Source organism: Triturus cristatus, chromosome 12 (genome assembly GCF_964204655.1).
Source record: "Triturus cristatus chromosome 12, aTriCri1.1, whole genome shotgun sequence".
Taxonomy (NCBI): Eukaryota; Metazoa; Chordata; class Amphibia; order Caudata; family Salamandridae; genus Triturus; species Triturus cristatus.
The window spans coordinates 47,466,314-47,482,765 of NC_140595.1; the positions used below are offsets into that span (position 1 = coordinate 47,466,314).

General features: G+C 49.4%; 1 protein-coding gene across 3 annotated transcripts in view; it reads right to left on the bottom strand.

Moving 5' to 3' along the window:
* Positions 1 to 7,142, bottom strand: part of HDGFL2 (HDGF like 2) — a 103,281-nt gene extending 96,139 nt beyond the window's left edge. For 2 of the 3 annotated variants that reach the window (XM_085638847.1, XM_085638846.1), the window contains exons 1-3: positions 6,942 to 7,132; positions 1,457 to 1,533; positions 1,228 to 1,366 (exon numbers count right to left, since the gene is read on the bottom strand). In XM_085638847.1, coding sequence (XP_085494973.1) covers positions 1,228 to 1,366; positions 1,457 to 1,533; positions 6,942 to 7,016 — 291 coding nt within the window. In that variant the 5' untranslated portion in view covers positions 7,017 to 7,132. Of the gene's footprint in view, positions 1 to 1,227; positions 1,367 to 1,456; positions 1,534 to 6,941 lie in introns of all 3 variants that reach the window. The other variant, XM_085638848.1, reaches the window with a different exon arrangement.
* Between the last annotated feature and the right edge of the window lie 9,310 nt (positions 7,143 to 16,452).

A 16,452-nucleotide genomic window follows, 5' to 3' on the forward strand; every position in this document is an offset into this window, starting at 1 on the left:
TAAAGACTGGGGTAACTGCACATGAGAACCACCAACGGTGCAACCTACAGCATAAGCAGATTTCCAAAGTAATGTGTCTTTCCCCAACACTACTGAAAACAGATATTCTCAACTGTTGCCAGGCAAAAGCAACTGACCTCTGATAGCTGGAGCACATTCATCACAGAGCCCACGACAGGGCTAGTTAGGGGGGAAAATTATTGGGGAGGGTGCACTCAAATCACACACCTGCAAAATAAGACTGATGATGCATTTTCCAATAAATCACAGAATTCAAATGGGCAGAATACTAACACTGCCCAACACATTGTGGCAAATGAAACAAGCTAGCATTGGACTGATTATATTATTAAGTGCCATCCATTGACCCAGAAATTGCTTAGCACGTTCCACATGAGCATACAATCATGAACATCAAGTTAAAAAAGGAGCCATGCTTCTAAAGGCCTATATGTAAGTCGTAATGCCTACAACTTAGTGCATATGCTGCATATAGTGCAGCTCAGGAACAGGGCAGAAACCACCTCTACTCTGAACTGTGTTGTCTTGAGCTCAGGCAATAACATGTAAAGACTCAGTTATGCTGATGTGGTTTACAAGCAGTGTACCTTAAAAGCTGCCACGCGCAGTGGCGAGAGCACAAGGGATGGTGTGTCAGGAGCTACAATTGAGCAGGTAAAATAATTTGCACAGTGGCCATCAGGAAATACCCACAAGGAAAGCACAAAGGTGCAGCTTTGAGACTAGAACCTTCACCGGAGAGCCTAGGAATTGTCAATGTGCTTAAAAAGAGTGTGAAGAACTTGATGGCGGCCACCCATCAACAAAATACAACAACTTTATTTGAGGCAATAGTGGAATCTGACCAGGAGCACATATTTATGCACAGCGAACTATTAACGCATAAAAGTAACATTCTTGACACAAAACAATAGCAATGTGGGGAAGATAAACAATTAGCAATTACTGAAAAGACTGCTTAGACTAGCCTGAGTAACGTCTAAGGTCCTCTGGGTAAATGCTAATTTGGAATGGATGTATGAAGGGTTCCCACAACGGTAAGCTTAGAGTTAGAACAGATGAATAAGATCATTCACCCAAGACGTAGCTGAATATGGTGTGAACCTATTAAGACTAAAACACAGCAATAGAAGTAGCTTTGCTGGGGGTTGGGAGGAGGTCTCCAAATAGCACATGGACCATCACATAGACACTAAAGATACTCACTTGAGGAAGTGTGTAGCTTGCATGGGGGTTATTCTGAATTTCCCAAAGGCCCTCATTAAAGCCTTTCCTCTTGTTGGGTTTGCCATATTTGTCTTTATACTTGTCATACAGGAAGAGGTCCTTGGGTGGTATGAAGGCTCTGCAAGATAGGAAGCAAAGGGGAGGAATTAAAAGTAATACAACAGCAGGAATACAACTCAGTCTGGGGCACTGATAGGACAAAACTTACGTTTCGTGAGTACCAAAGAAGAAGATTGGGTACTTGTTTGGAGGAGGTTTCACTGCCCCGTCAGCAACGTCATCAATCTAAAAAGAGAAGAGGAAAAAAAAACTGTCAATTTTAATGCAAGAAATTAAAGGCAGAAAAAGTGCATAATTCCAAACTAAAACAGTGCTGTAGATGTAAAGTGTTTTGCCTCTCTTCTACAACACCTTCCGAATTAGTCCTTGACATGCAAGGGACACCCAATGCTATTCCCAGGTAAAATATGGCGACACAAAAAATAGGATCACGATGACCAGAGGGTTTAGAAACAACAGCTTATGAAAAAAAAGCAACTTTAGATCAAGTCTGGCTTGAAAAAGAATTCGGAGTTGCCCAACAAAAGGAGCATATCAGGTCCAGCCCGGCAGTCCGTTTCATGTTCTTTCTTTTGAGTGGCAATACATGCGATGAAAAGCGGCATCACAGTGATTGTGAACAGAGCGGTGCAAACAAAGGGCCCTATTGAGGAAGCTCACTGCGTAAAGTGAAGTTCCCTCCTGTAAAATTACTTCTACATTGCAGTAAATTGGCAACTTTCAGAAATACCATAAGCAACCCTGGAGTAGTTAGTAGTCCAGGAAAACTAGACAGTCAGATTTCCAATGCGTAATACTGGGTGAAAAACTGCCTTCCTCTCCCTGGGTGCTGTCACACAAGCATTTGCTCCAACACTGCTAATAAACTCAAGTATGTTTCTCACCATGCCCACCCTGGAAAACGCATACTCCTGCATTGATCAAGCGCAAATTTCTCATGCAATTTCAGGAATGAAAATTACAAAGTTACACATTTGTGGATTTTGACCTCCATCAACAGAGTGGCTCAACCACAAGCGCCTACAATCCAGCTCCCAACCCAAGCTTGGGTATATTTCACTTCTTCCATATTCATGGAACTTCGTCAGTGGAATGTACACCATAAACAGCGTACATGCCACAAAACCTGCTTTTCTGATTCAAGGTTGGATTTTTCATTTAGTGATACTGTTGTGCACCCAAGTTGAATCCAGACCATACCAGCATAAGTTATAAAAGATTTGGGTAGGAATGCTACTCTGCCACCCTAGGGCAGGAGTATTGCTCGTTTGTTTCCCCATCTTCAGTCAAAGATTCTGAATTTCAAATTGCTGCATCACAACAGCCCCTGCAACTCAGTGATGCAACCTTTCTTCCAACATGCACACACTTCTTAAATAAAAAAAACACACACAAAAGCTGAACTTTCTGCAGTATTGGCCAACAACAGAAAAGCCATCCCCACATATACATCCCCCAGCAGTGCCACAGAAACAGGGCACTGCGAGTTTCAATCAGATGTACTGTTTCAATGCTGAGAGTAGTGCTGCACGCGCACCAAATGCAGTGCTGTGAGAAAGTAATGCTATGACCACCCCTTTGACTGGCTCACCGCGGCTTTTGAGCGCAGATGTACCAACTCACCCAAATCAATCTAACTCTTGCTGCACCACAGTCTTCAACGAGTCCTGATCACCAAAGTTCTATGAAACCACCTGGCTTTCAAAGTTATTCATTAATGATCTGCCCTCTTCAGCCCCATAGCACGCCAAGGTTTATAAACATGAAGCTTCCACAGAATAGGAAATCATGTTATTAAAATGATACATTGTCCAACCAAATGGTTATGAACCAATAGACTACTTAAAATACAAGTTTATCCACAAGCTCTGGCAGATCTCCGAGATTCTTCCGATTCATTTCCTTACACTGCATATTTCCACCTCTGATTCAAGAGTGATATCCTAACTACATAATACGCCAGCTTCCAGTACACCATCAGCCCATGTCCCACCTCCAGACTCGAATCAACCAGGAGTCTACAATCCACCACCAGAACTGCTAACTCAGCCTATACTACACTTCATAACCAAAAGTCTTGCGAGTTTTTGCCCCATCACATTGACAGAAAGCCCCTAATGGTAGTTTTAGGCATCTTTTAAAACGTCTTCATTCTTTATATCCCCTACGTATCAACTATGGTAAACTATCTGCTAGAGGTAGTTAGCCCAGTGAAGTGTGCATTGTAAGCATTATCTATCAATTATGGTTTCCACAACACCTGTCCCAACTCCAAAGACTGTTACCAGTTAATTACATTATCCTCAAGCTTTCAACTTCAGTAGATATTTTAATGTCATCACATTCAGGTTCATGTTAGCCTAGAGTTTGTTTCTTTTTCAATTCTTCTCTATCTCCCAAAAAAGGGCCTCCTCAACTCCCTCATTGGCCTCCAAGAGGTCTTCCAGCGGGGCCAAGGTTACGAATATGCAGTCGCATCACCACCTTGCCTCACCAAGGATCTCTGCCCGATCCATGACAGCCTTCATGTACAACATCTCCAGGGCTTCCTTCCACTCACAGTTTCATATGCCTCATTTCCTTTCCCACCTCAAAGCAATGTCACCCTGCTAGTGCAAACCACAGAATATGCCCATCTCAGCTGCAGAAACTCAGAAAACAAGCCTCCTCTCACACCCCTACACAATTTCCTATTGTCTCATTTGCAATTTTTAAGCAATGGAGAAAAATGTTCTACAGAAGTAGAAGTGGGTTAGAATCCATCAAACGCCCAAAAGGAGATGGGAGGAATGCTTGCAACTTATCTAACAGCTGGCAATCGTTCGGGTGGCAATCCAACCCTTCGTTCTTTTGCGCACCGTGCCACCTCAGTTTGGACCCATCCACAGGGACATCAGTCACGACACTACTCCTATTGGGAAGAGTTCAGCCCAAACTGCCAGGTCAGGTCCTACCCAAACCAGAACACAAGCAACCAAAGACCAGTTTTATGCTAATTGGGGCTCTTTAGTGGTGTGTCGCTTGCTTCTAGTGAAACTGTGAGCACACCAGATTTTCAAGATAACCACAGATCATTTATTCACCGTATTGAAACTTGTTTTAGGAATATACTGGACACACAGCATGGTCTGGCCTTGCAGTGGTACCCCTGCTCTACATCTGCCACCAGCATGGCTTCAAGTGTTCCTATCTTCAGTGTATAGTTTCTGCAGCATCCTCTTCAACTCAAAGTGCACACCACACCATATTTCACCTTCACTCTTGTTCTAAGACGTCTATATGAATTTCATCAATGTTCTAGTGCTGAATCTAACTTCTAGTCTCAGCATCTCACTGAACTCTCTCTCTACCACCAGCTTCTCCTATGCAACTAATGCAGTTCACTACACTATACACGTGCTACTTTCTGATCCTAGAGCCACTGTGTGCCCATTTCAATCACATTCTAGATGACTGAGCTCCACAGTCACCTTTGGACACTCTCCACAAATGCCCTGTCATCCATGTAAACCACAGGAGACCTGGTCTTGTCAGCCACATATGCCATAGGAACATACACCACAGGTGCTCTGGTCCTCGGTCATCCACATATTCTAGGGGGTGGTGCCCTGATTCCCTACATCCACATGCGCCACAGGGAGGTGTCCCGGTCACCCATCGTCCATATACATCACAGGATAACAGGTGCCCTGTACCTCTCTCAAATACATACAATGTACGTGCCCTTGGCGATCCCCATACTACACAAGTGTCCTGGGGTCCTTCTTGGTCCATATACTAAAATGGTGCCCTGGTCCCACCTCATCCTACAATGGTGTCCTAGTCCCACATCCTCACACACTCCACAGGTGCCCAGATCCCCCCCATCATCCACACCCCCCCCACAGGTGCCCTGGTCCCCCATCATCCACACACCCCCCACAGGTGCCCTGGTCCCCCATCATCCACACCTCCCCCCACACAGGTGCCCTGGTCCCCCATCATCCACACCTCCCCCCCCCACACAGGTGCCCTGGTCCCCCATCATCCACACCTCCCCCCCCCACACAGGTGCCCTGGTCCCCCATCATCCACACCCCCCTCCCCCACAGGTGCCCTGGTCCCCCATCATCCACACCCCCCTCCCCCACAGGTGCCCCGGTCCCCCATCATCCACACACCCCCCTCCCCCACAGGTGCCCCGGTCCCCATCAACCACACACCCCCCAACAGGTGCCCTGGTCCCCCATTATCCACCCCCCACCCCCACAGGTGCCCTGGTCCCCCATTATCCCCCCCCCACAGGTGCCCTGGTCCCCCATTATCCCCCCCCCACAGGTGCCCTGGTCCCCCATCATCCACCCCCCCCCCCCCACAGGTGCCCTGGTCCCCCATCATCCACACAGACACACACCCCCACAGGTGCCCTGGTCCCCCATCATCCACACCCTCCCCCCCCCCCCCCCCAACAGGTGGCCTGGTCCCCCATCATCCACACACAGGTGCCCTGGTCCCCCATCATCCGCACACAGATGCCCTGGTCCCCCATCATCCACACACAGATGCCCTGGTCACACACCCCCACAGGTGCCCTGGTCCCCCATCATCCACGCCCTCCCCCCCCCCCCCCCAACAGGTGGCCTGGTCCCCCATCATCCACACACAGGTGCCCTGGTCCCCCATCATCCGCACACAGATGCCCTGGTCCCCCATCATCCGCACACAGATGCCCTGGTCCCCCATCATCCGCACACAGATGCCCTGGTCCCCCATCATCCACACACAGATGCCCTGGTCCCCCATCATCCGCACACAGATGCCCTGGTCCCCCATCATCCGCACACAGATGCCCTGGTCCCCCATCATCCACACACAGATGCCCTGGTCCCCCATCATCCGCACACAGATGCCCTGGTCCCCCATCATCCACACACAGATGCCCTGGTCCCCCATCATCCACACACAGATGCCCTGGTCCCCCATCATCCACACACAGATGCCCTGGTCCCCCATCATCCACACACAGATGCCCTGGTCCCCCATCATCCACACACAGATGCCCTGGTCCCCCATCATCCACACACAGATGCACAGGTCCCCAATCATCCACACACAGATGCACAGGTCCCCCAATCAGCCACACCCCCTCCCCCCTCATCATTCACATTGTCCCAAGTAGTTTCTGCTGCTCATCTTTCTCTGTCCTCCAGGTAGCCCACTCCGAATCCGTGTGCCACCTTTCCTAGATGCCCTACTCCCTAACTCCACCTTCCCCTGGCCCAATCCCTCTATATGACCACTCCCACCAAAGGTGGCCACCGCCCCCAAGGGGCACGCACTACACGGGGGAAGCTTTATCACTAATCCCTCCCTCCTGCTGCAGAGTCCCATTGCCCCAAGTGTCCTTCTCTCGCAAGCCCCGCCTCCTCCATGTGCCCACCCTCGGGCTCTCTCCACCTGCCCCACAGGTGGCTTATTCTAGCCCTACTACCCAGGGCCTACCCCCCGTCATCCGACCCCTTCTTAAAAGATTTACGCAGCCGCCCCAAATAGACGACGGTTGAGGAGAAGCCTGCATCTCCCCGCCCCCCTGCCGGAGGGGGGTGACTGCAGCGTGCCCCGCGCGGCTCAATGCCCGGACCCCATCTACTCACCCTGGCGGGCCAGTGCGGGTAGCCCTTCATCTTGGCGAAGACCAGGTCTCCGGCCTTGAAGCTGTACTGCGGCATGGCGACACTCAAGCGGGGTACAGGCCGAAGGAAAAGCCCAGGCCTCTGCCAAGCCCAGGCTGGAGCACTGGGACAGGCCTCTGCGCGCCGGAAGTCCCGCCCCCACCGCGCAGCGCACACTGGCCCGGCCCGCTGTCACTCGGGGCAACTGGAGTGCCCGACCATCGGAACAGCCAATGGGTGACGAGGCGGGAGCGGTGGCTGCTCTCTGATTGGCTAAGGGCCTCTGAGCTAGGCTCGTGGTATAAATATACAAGAAGGCGCTGAGGCTGGTGTACGAAAGAGAAGGAGGGGGCCTGGGGCAACACGGGGGAAGGGCCGGAGGATTAAACAGGCTAGGAAGGAGGAAATAGTACTCAGGGGAGGCATTGGTTGTGCAGGGGAGCCAAGAGGAAGATCTCAAGGGCAAAATGCGTTAATCTACAGGGAAGATGTAGTCTTTTGTGGGATAGCGTTGATGGGTAGAACTGCGATGCCCCTATTTTGACCTTCCATAAAACGTGCTACTGAAAAATGAGATACATTTTATGCTAGGTTTGTTGCGGAAACAATTGGTCAATTGACAGAAGTTATTGCTGAATTACGTGGAAGAGTTAAAATAGGGAGGGATAATGTATGTTTAAAAACAACTAAAATTGCCTGAAACACACCAAAAAAAACAGGGTTAGAGACCATTTAAAACTCCGAGATCGGTTTGGTGTGGTTTGTTATGCAACCTGTAACTTGTCTGCTGTGCGCTGCTCACCTCATGAGACATCACTGATGACGTTTCAAATTACATAATTGATGACATCTCTAATGTAATTACTTATGACATCAGCAAACATATCAGTGACATCACTTTATAAGAAATACAATGAGAAATGTGAAACGCACAGGTCAGACAAGCACAATAAATAATTAAAGATCAGTCTTAATCCGTCCTAGAATGATTAAATAGACAATAGTTTGTACTGGTACAACCGGGGAGAAGGATTGACACTTTACACAAGCTAATATAGTTCTTGTATAAAATAAACTAAGCACAAATGGATGCTCTGTACCAAGAATGAAGAGATGGGCTAATTCATCAGATGAGGAAACTTACTTAAGTGGTGAGACCTTGAAGTAATAGAAGGATGTATTATCTGTATTATAAACACCACAAGTAAATGTATTGTACAAGATCCAGGGAGATGGTCAAAATGATTGTTATGTGTTTGAACTTCATGTGTGTTAAACTAGGAAAATGCACCGTTTGTGTAATTTTCTGTAAATAAGAGAGTTGAAGGTACTTTATATTGTCTGATCAGTTAGGTTTGTCTTGTAGCTATGGGCAGTGTTTCATGAAAGAAGTAAATTAATCATAAACTCACAAAAAGCAACACATTTAATACAATATTAACTGTGAGTGAGGAAAGCTATATAGTGTCACCTGGTGGTAACAGATAGAGTATGGAGAACCAACTGTGCGGAAGGTCATACCTACTTGGTGTTCAGATTCTTCAACTTTATGGAAGATGTTTGTGAAGGCAACTGTCCAAGTTCATCTTATCTGAAGGATAGGTGTGGGAAAAGTCAAAACAATGTATTCAGTGTAAAGCATGTTGTGTGTATATCACCTACATAGTTTCCACATATTGCATTACTGTTGATTAGAGTGAGATAATAAAAGTTCTTAAATTGTTGCATTAAAAAATGATTTCTCGTATGTATTGATATCATCGTGGAACCCTTTCAGAAAATCATTTGTCCACAACAGTGATTTCATTGATGAGGTGGTTGGGGATGTGACAAGTGATCTCATCAGTGATGTGTTTGATGATGTCATTTGAGATGTCATCAATGATGTCATGTACAAGATCATGAGCAGTGCAAAGTGGGGACATGAGTAATGATTTACGTATCTAAACTTAACATTGGCTATTTTTCAAGGAATATTCAGGTTTTGTCAGCACCATAACTTAATTTTAACTGTGTATTTTCAGAGCATTTCTGCACTTCTTTTATATATTTGTTAATTAATGTCTTATGAGTTGAATGCAAAAACCACTTGCCCTTCACAAAGTTTTGTTTGGGTTTTGTGATGATATACTACATCCAACAAACCACATGGTCAACCAAAGCTGCACAATATTTGGCTGTGCAAGTGGCCTACAGATAAGCCCTGTGCCCACTACACCATGTGACAAACCCCTGCTGTATGGAGTTTGGCCACAAGCCCATAGTATACCCATTATGTGGCCAACCAGGCTGCCCAGTTGTTAGCTGTAGAGCCAGGCGTGTGCTCATGACTGAACCTAATCCACTTTGCATCAGAACACTATGGATGTGGGCCTTGTTCGGTTATAGCAGGGGTTGGGCTCAGGTCAAGTGGTGAATCATGAAGTGCACAACCTTCAGCCACTGAGCTTGGGAGTTTGCCAAGAGGGTACGTGGCTATTGCTGAGCAATCAGAGTTACCCACAGAGCCTGGCCTATACCAGGTCTTGCACCCAACCCATCATTAGGCAAGCCTGATGCGCACAGCCATACACCCTGCGTAAAAGCCACTGTACAGCTAGTGCTCACTCTCTGGTATTGCCAACCACGCTGCATTGAGTTTTGACGTAGGGCCCATACCCAATTCTCCATGCAGCCAACAGCCCCCCAAAAGATTTGGCCATGCTGAGTGGGGTTTGACCTATAGGCCTGGCTTGCAGCTATGCCCTGCACCCTAACTCCCATGCAGCCAGCCCACCTAGTGACCAAATGTTGTTGCACTCAGCCACCATGCAGCCACAGGGTCTGTTTAGGTGTCTACTTTTTTAACAGATATTTCAGTATTAGCAGTGTTGTCTGAGTGCAGGGACAATGTAATTGAACCATATATGGGCACAGGGCCTGACACTTTCTGTGCCACTGAATCAGCTGTGTATGACATTTGGCTGAGTTCAGTGGTCAGTGGTCAGTGGCTGATGACAGGGGCGTAACACAGGCCCCCGCAGCCCCCGCGGTGCGGGGGGGCCCCAAGCACAAGGGGGCCCCCTCGGAACTGCACTCTGGCAATAACGCTTATGATTGAGCCTGGAGGAGGCCCCTCTTCATACCGTGCAGGGAGGCCCCCTCACTTTCGTTACGCCAGTGGCTGATGAACCTGCCACCGACCAGCCCTCCAGCAGTACTGTGTCTCCGAACCAGTTATTCCTGGCTGTTGTACTGTCGGACCTGAATGTAGGCATGACGCGAAAGGGAAAAAAGGTTCTTTGTACCAATGAGATTTAAAATTTTGGATCCTCAATTCCTTCATGGATCCGGATTTGAGGAGATTCTGCAAATTAATAGACAACATATATAGATGTAAATATCTCATTAACTCTTTGAAGTTTTCCCAACAAACTTTTGCAAAGCAAGTATTTCCATAACTAACAAAATGATTTACATCAAACTACAAAAAGACCCTACTCTGAGTAAAGTTCTTGTTTTGTTGCAAGATTGGAAACCATTTTTTTAATGATGTAGTTAATTTCCAATCTCTTCTGCTTATAGCCTTTGGACGCAGGGCCTGCTGCATAACCAGCTGCGCAAAGCTCTCAGTCATGCACTGGTGGAGTGGCCATAAGGCCTGCTGGAGGCTGTGCTTTGTGGGGGTGGTGCCTGAGGGGGTTGGACACAGAGCCTGGCTCCAGGCCAGGCTCTATGGCGAACCCTATGCTGTACATGGCAAAAGGGCCAGGGCCCAGGATTCATCATTATATAATATTTGGGGAGGGGTGCATGAGTAGGGCCCCCGTCCTGAGCCACTATTGGGCCCCGGGGACCCCTTCCCCTGAGGCTGAATGTCAATTCAAGAGGAGGGGGCATGTAGCCCCTCTCCTACTTTCTATTGGCCCCGGGGACCCTATTCTCTGGGGACAACTGGAAATTAAATGGCATGCAGCCCCTCCCCAAGCCACTATTGGGCCCGGGGCCCCCATCCCCTGGGACTGAATAGTAAATGGGGGTATATGGATATCCTCACCGAGCCACTATTGGGCCCTAGGAACCCCATCCCCAGGGTCTATTTGTAAAAAATACAAAATGGAAGGGAGCTTGCGGACCCCTCCCAGAGGTGCTGGTGGGCCCAGGGGAGTCTATCTCCCAAGGCCAAAATTATTCAAAAATGGGAAGGGGGCCGCATGGTCTCCTCCCCGTCCAGATATCCACCCCAGGGATCCCATCACCTGGGCGTGATTTTGCACAGTGTCCTGGCAGCCTATACCCGGTACACTGTGATTCCCTGCACAGGAGCAAAGGAAAGGCCCAGGCTCCTGACAGCACCCCTACAGACCCCAACAACCGCCTACATTCTGGGTGCCCTGCGTAGACCCGGGCCACCCAATATAAGAAAAGAAATGGTCGGCTCCCACAAAGGGAGCCGGCTGTAGCCGCGCTTGTCATGGGGCTCCCCCACGGCACCCAATAAAAAAAGATTGGTGGGTGCTCTCTCGGTCACCCACTCAATAAAAAATATATGCTGGATCTTGCCTGCATGCAATATGTGTGCCGCTGGGGAGTCGGCTGGGCCCGTGGGAGTCCGGGACGGGGCATTCTCTGCAGCCCCTTAATAAAAGAAAACATATGGATGTCGCGCGTGGGTACCAGGACACCACAAAATATGTTTTAATGTGTTTAATAAAAGCGCTGCAGAAGCTGCTAAGTTATCTACTGCTTCGGTAAGGAGCCCCCCGAATGACCTGCAAATCTGTTTACATCTTTTTTACCTTGGTGTCGTCCCTACAAGGCAGAGGCACCACCAAGAATTTTTTCTAGGAGGAGCCTAGCCTGCAACAGAGATGGCCGCCTGAGCCCTCGGCTCCGCCGACTCGTCCGCTTCCCTCCCGTACCGCTTCTTCTCCTGATTGCGGAATCGTGCCTGTTGTGCGGTAACGGGTCTGGGAGGCGACGCTGCATCCGATGGTAGGCTCCCCGTCGTTCCTCCTGCACCGGGAATGAAGAAATGCCCTGAACTCCTGCAGACGGCTGCTGAGTGGGTCCGGTCCTTTGTTCTCGGCAGCGTCCGGCTGGAAGGCAACAGCAGCGGCCATTACATGAGAATCTGAAACCGCCGGCGAGACACGACAAACCACCGAGATCCTCAGAAGTGGCGCAACAGTTTCTTTTGGAGTCTCGCCGCTACGCTGCTTTACTACCACCGATGCAACAAATGTATCCCCCTTTTTGGAAGTTTCTCTTTGATTTCTCGCTACGTAGTGTAATGGAAGGGGCCATTTGTATTGAGTGATCGGCGCTTATACACGGCGCCTGGTTGGACCGTCACTGTGCTGTCCCTGTGCGTGGCGCTGGACTAGAGGTTGCTGCCCTGTCCCCGTGGTTTGGCCCTGTCTTTCTGGGAGCTGACCTACTAAACAACGCCTGGACATGTATGCTAAAGACTGGGCTCGAGGGTCGCCATACGCTTGCGGATTCCGGGGACAGGGAGCTGGCATCTCTTCCTCTCACGTTATGCCCGTGAGCATCGGCGACGTCCTGGAAGCTTTGGCTGCTATGCGAGCTGCTTTTTGTTCCAACGCCCGTGACCTGGAGCGCCGGTTGGACGACGCTGTGCCCGTTCTCTCCTTGGCTGACCGGACGGGCGGCTGTGCGCGGAGCGGATCGCCGAGCCCAGGACTCGGCAGTCGTGTGCAGCCTCTCCGGGGAGACGTAGAGGAACTGACTGTGAGTGCACTTAACATCACCGCCGCTCGGACTGTCGCAACTATGGAGGACACAGTGCATTCTATATTTGGACGGAAACTAGAAGTTCGCCGTCGGATGCCAGGACTACCACCGCCAGCGGGTGCTGCTGACAAGATTGCTCTGCTTACTTTGAACATGTTGCCCGGGAGTGAGTTGCCTAATTTCGGTGGGCTATCACTGTACGCCTGCCCGTACTGCACTCTTGGGGATAACACTGTCCTGCTTTGGATGGCGATTACTGGCTGTTGCCATCTCTCTAGGTGGTCACATCGGATGCTCTTCCTACTCTACGGGGCTACGCCGCAACTGCACTTTGCTGGCGCACTGGAACGTAGGGGTCAGGGTTGAGTTTGTCTTTTTCTTGCCTTGATACCGGTCACTACATTCCTGGGACTGTGCTGGACTGACGAGGAAGCTGGACTTTGGGTATGGTTTGCATAGGGGTCCGGGAAGCGATGGCCGGATACACTCCTGTCGATTATTTTTGTTATCATGGGTTGGCCCTCCTCCGTTGATAAATGTTTTGCACCGTTCTGGCGAGTGGGGCAGCCGGGGACCTAGTTTTCTCTGAGTGACCGGGACATGTATCGGTGGTGCTAGAAGACTATTGCGGGGGCTTACGCTTATCAATCATGGCTTGAAGATTCCTTGTTGATATTTTGGATGTTTCGGTTGGGTGTTGCTGCCTTACTTACCCTGCGCGCTGCTGCTGTGACCCCAGTTTTCTCGTCATATTGGGCATGTTATTATTATTGGGTGTCAGACTACTGTTGCTATTATTGGTGCGAGATGGCGGAGCTGGGGGACGAATAGTGGGCTCCTCCCCACCTTTCTCAATTTTATGAGAGTCTTAGGCTTCTATCCTTTTCTTACTTTCTATATTTCGGGACTCCTTTTCTTGGGCGACAGGCACACTGCTAGGGGGGGACAGGCCGTAGCCAGCTGCAGGGGTGCAGGGTGGGGGGTACTTGGGGGGTGGGGTTGCTTTCTTTTTTGTTTTTCTTTTTTGTTCTATGGGCCTTCTATTCTTTGTCCTTTTTCCTTCCCTGGGGTTTAGACGTTCCTTTCTGGGTGCCACGCAGCGACTCTGGTGTTTTCTTCTGCTATAAGATTATCTATCCTGATTGTCCAACACCAGTATTGACTTGTTGTGCTACGATATCCTGCTTATGTCTATCCTACAAGGAAAACTTTTAAAACTAGACCTCAGTCCTTCTGTAATGTATCCTCTGTGCTTTCAGTAAGTTGTAATGTACCGTATGTGTGAGCCCCCAGGGCTCTTTGTTGATTTGTATTTGTTTTTTCTCTCAATAAAGGTCTTTCAAAAATAAAAAAAAATAAAAATAAAAGAATTTTTTCTAATGTTGTGGTGGAGTGCAAAGAGTGTAGCTTTTCCCCAGCAACATTAAAAACAAGCATTAGCATAGCCAATAGGTCTCGCCTTTGGGACCTTATAAGTGTTTAGTTATCCAGCACAATATCCTTGGTACAACAACATCAAGTGTTGCATGGCTAAACACTTATAAGGTCCCAAAGGTGAGACCTATTGGCTATGCCAATGCTTGTTAATTCAAACTATGGCTAGGGATAGCATTAATAGCGTACCACTGAAGAACGCCCTGAACTGGGGAGGCTACCACGATATGCCAGGGCCTAAAATTTCGCTGGTCAATGTACAGTCTAAGAACGAAGAGATCCGCTGCACTCCACCCACATATTGGCGGTGCAGCAGATCTGCAGCGTTTACAGTGCATGAAAAGGCGGCATGCAAGGAGGCAGCGGCTGCCGATGGCGTTTACTGCGGGGAGACTCCCTTGGATGTGCCCTCCCCTGTGACCCGGGGCCCTCCCCTAACTGCAGCAGCCTGGCTATAAATTGCTCGTCGCTAGCTTTTGCTACGCTTCCAGTTTACATAAGCACTGAAGGGAAGGGGGTCCTTGTAGGGGGACGGGGGACGGTCGACCGGCCGTTCCCAGCGAGAGTTCACATCAAATGTCCTACCCTTGCAGTGAGCAATAGCTCTCCCGCCAGAGGGGTTTGGTTGCAGCACGGATTTACACGCATTTCATACACGTTTTTGCCGAGCAAATCGAGCAGAGGTTATATGGCTGCGACAACACAGTCAGTGAACGGGGACAGGGTGACAAGGCACTCCTGCAGTTCCTAACCGCACTCATGACCTGCATCCGGGAACGACCCTTACTAGAGCGACCACCACGAATGCCTCCGGTTTCCGGTGAAAATGTCACCTGGCGCCCTGTACAGAAATGAACGTCTGAAGACTGTATCGGCGACCCGTCGGAGTGCGCCCTTAACCCCCACCCCTTCTTCTTGTGTTGGACGTCAAAGTGCCTACAAATAAATCGATGGACACGCGCTAAGGATAGCTGCGACCCCGGCAGGCATCCAATAGTGGGCAGCTTACGTGTTTCTACCAGATTCCAATGGACGATTCTGAATAAAATAAAATAATTCCAATATTCAGGTGACAAGTCCTATGAGAAAGGCACACGACTGTTTCGATTGCCTAAGTCAGCATTCCGCATATTCTAATAACCAGTCACATCAAGACATGTTCGACTCAAAGCCTCTGCGTGTTCCATCTCGTACTATTTTCAGTCGGTTCAATGAATGCATTTAACGGACTGCGACACACACGGAGGCGAGGGGTTTGCAATAACTGGCGTGCATGCTTTGAAATGCTCGGGGAGGTGCGGCACATACACCTCACCTCAGCAGACGGCGGCTGACCTCCCTCAGAATCCCCCTATTCAAATGAGGCTGGCGGTGACCAGTGGCTGCTGCCGACTGGATCAGCTGTCATGGCCGGATCACCAAACGGCGGAGCTCCCGTGCACGAACACACCCAGAGTGCCAAAGAGACCTGCATAGTGCTGAAGAGGCAGACAAAAAGTACACCAGTGCGGACAGGGGGCCCAGAGGCCTGTGTCTCACGCACACCCTCAAGGGCCCAGGGGCCTGTGTCGCGCATACCCATAAGGGGCCTGTTATTCCAGCGGCGGGCGCAGGCACCACGTTAGCCATATCACGAGAACTGTTTGGTAAAGTACAGAAAGGTTTTCTCCCTCTTCACACACCCTTTAGATTGTGTATTTCTTGGTTGGCACCACCGGCCTCAATGCAGACGCACGTCCAAACTCACAGTCCTTTAAATAAGCTGTACTAACCAAACACAAAGTGGCCAGCTTGCCAACTCTAAGACCTCTCTACACAAGCCAAACCGATACCTCTCTATCGCACCCAAGTGTGGGGATCACCGACCTAGTGCCCCACCACAACAAGCACGACGCGGTCCCGAAAGTGAAAGAGGATCTCTTGTCTTTATGGGGCCATGTGTTTAAACACATGGCCCCATAGAGATACGAATCCTTTTACGAAGCAAGGAAGGCAGACGAGCCCGTCCAAATGGGACGGCTCAAAAAGCCAAACGAAAACGTCACAAACAGCTGTTTTGCAATGGCTGGCCACCGTTTAGCATAAACGGTGATGCCAGCCAATGGAAAAGAGGGGCGGGGCTTAATACCCTTTACAGAAAATACACAAAATCATTAAATCTTGCCAGCAAGACTGCGCATGTGCACAGCCCACGCCAGGCGAGACCTAAAAACACAGTAAGTCTACTGGGTCATTAAATACATGATCCGGGGAGAACTGAACATATGTTTTTCAAACAACTCCATGCTGGAGCTCTATGCCTTTCAGTTGGAGTGCAAGGCCC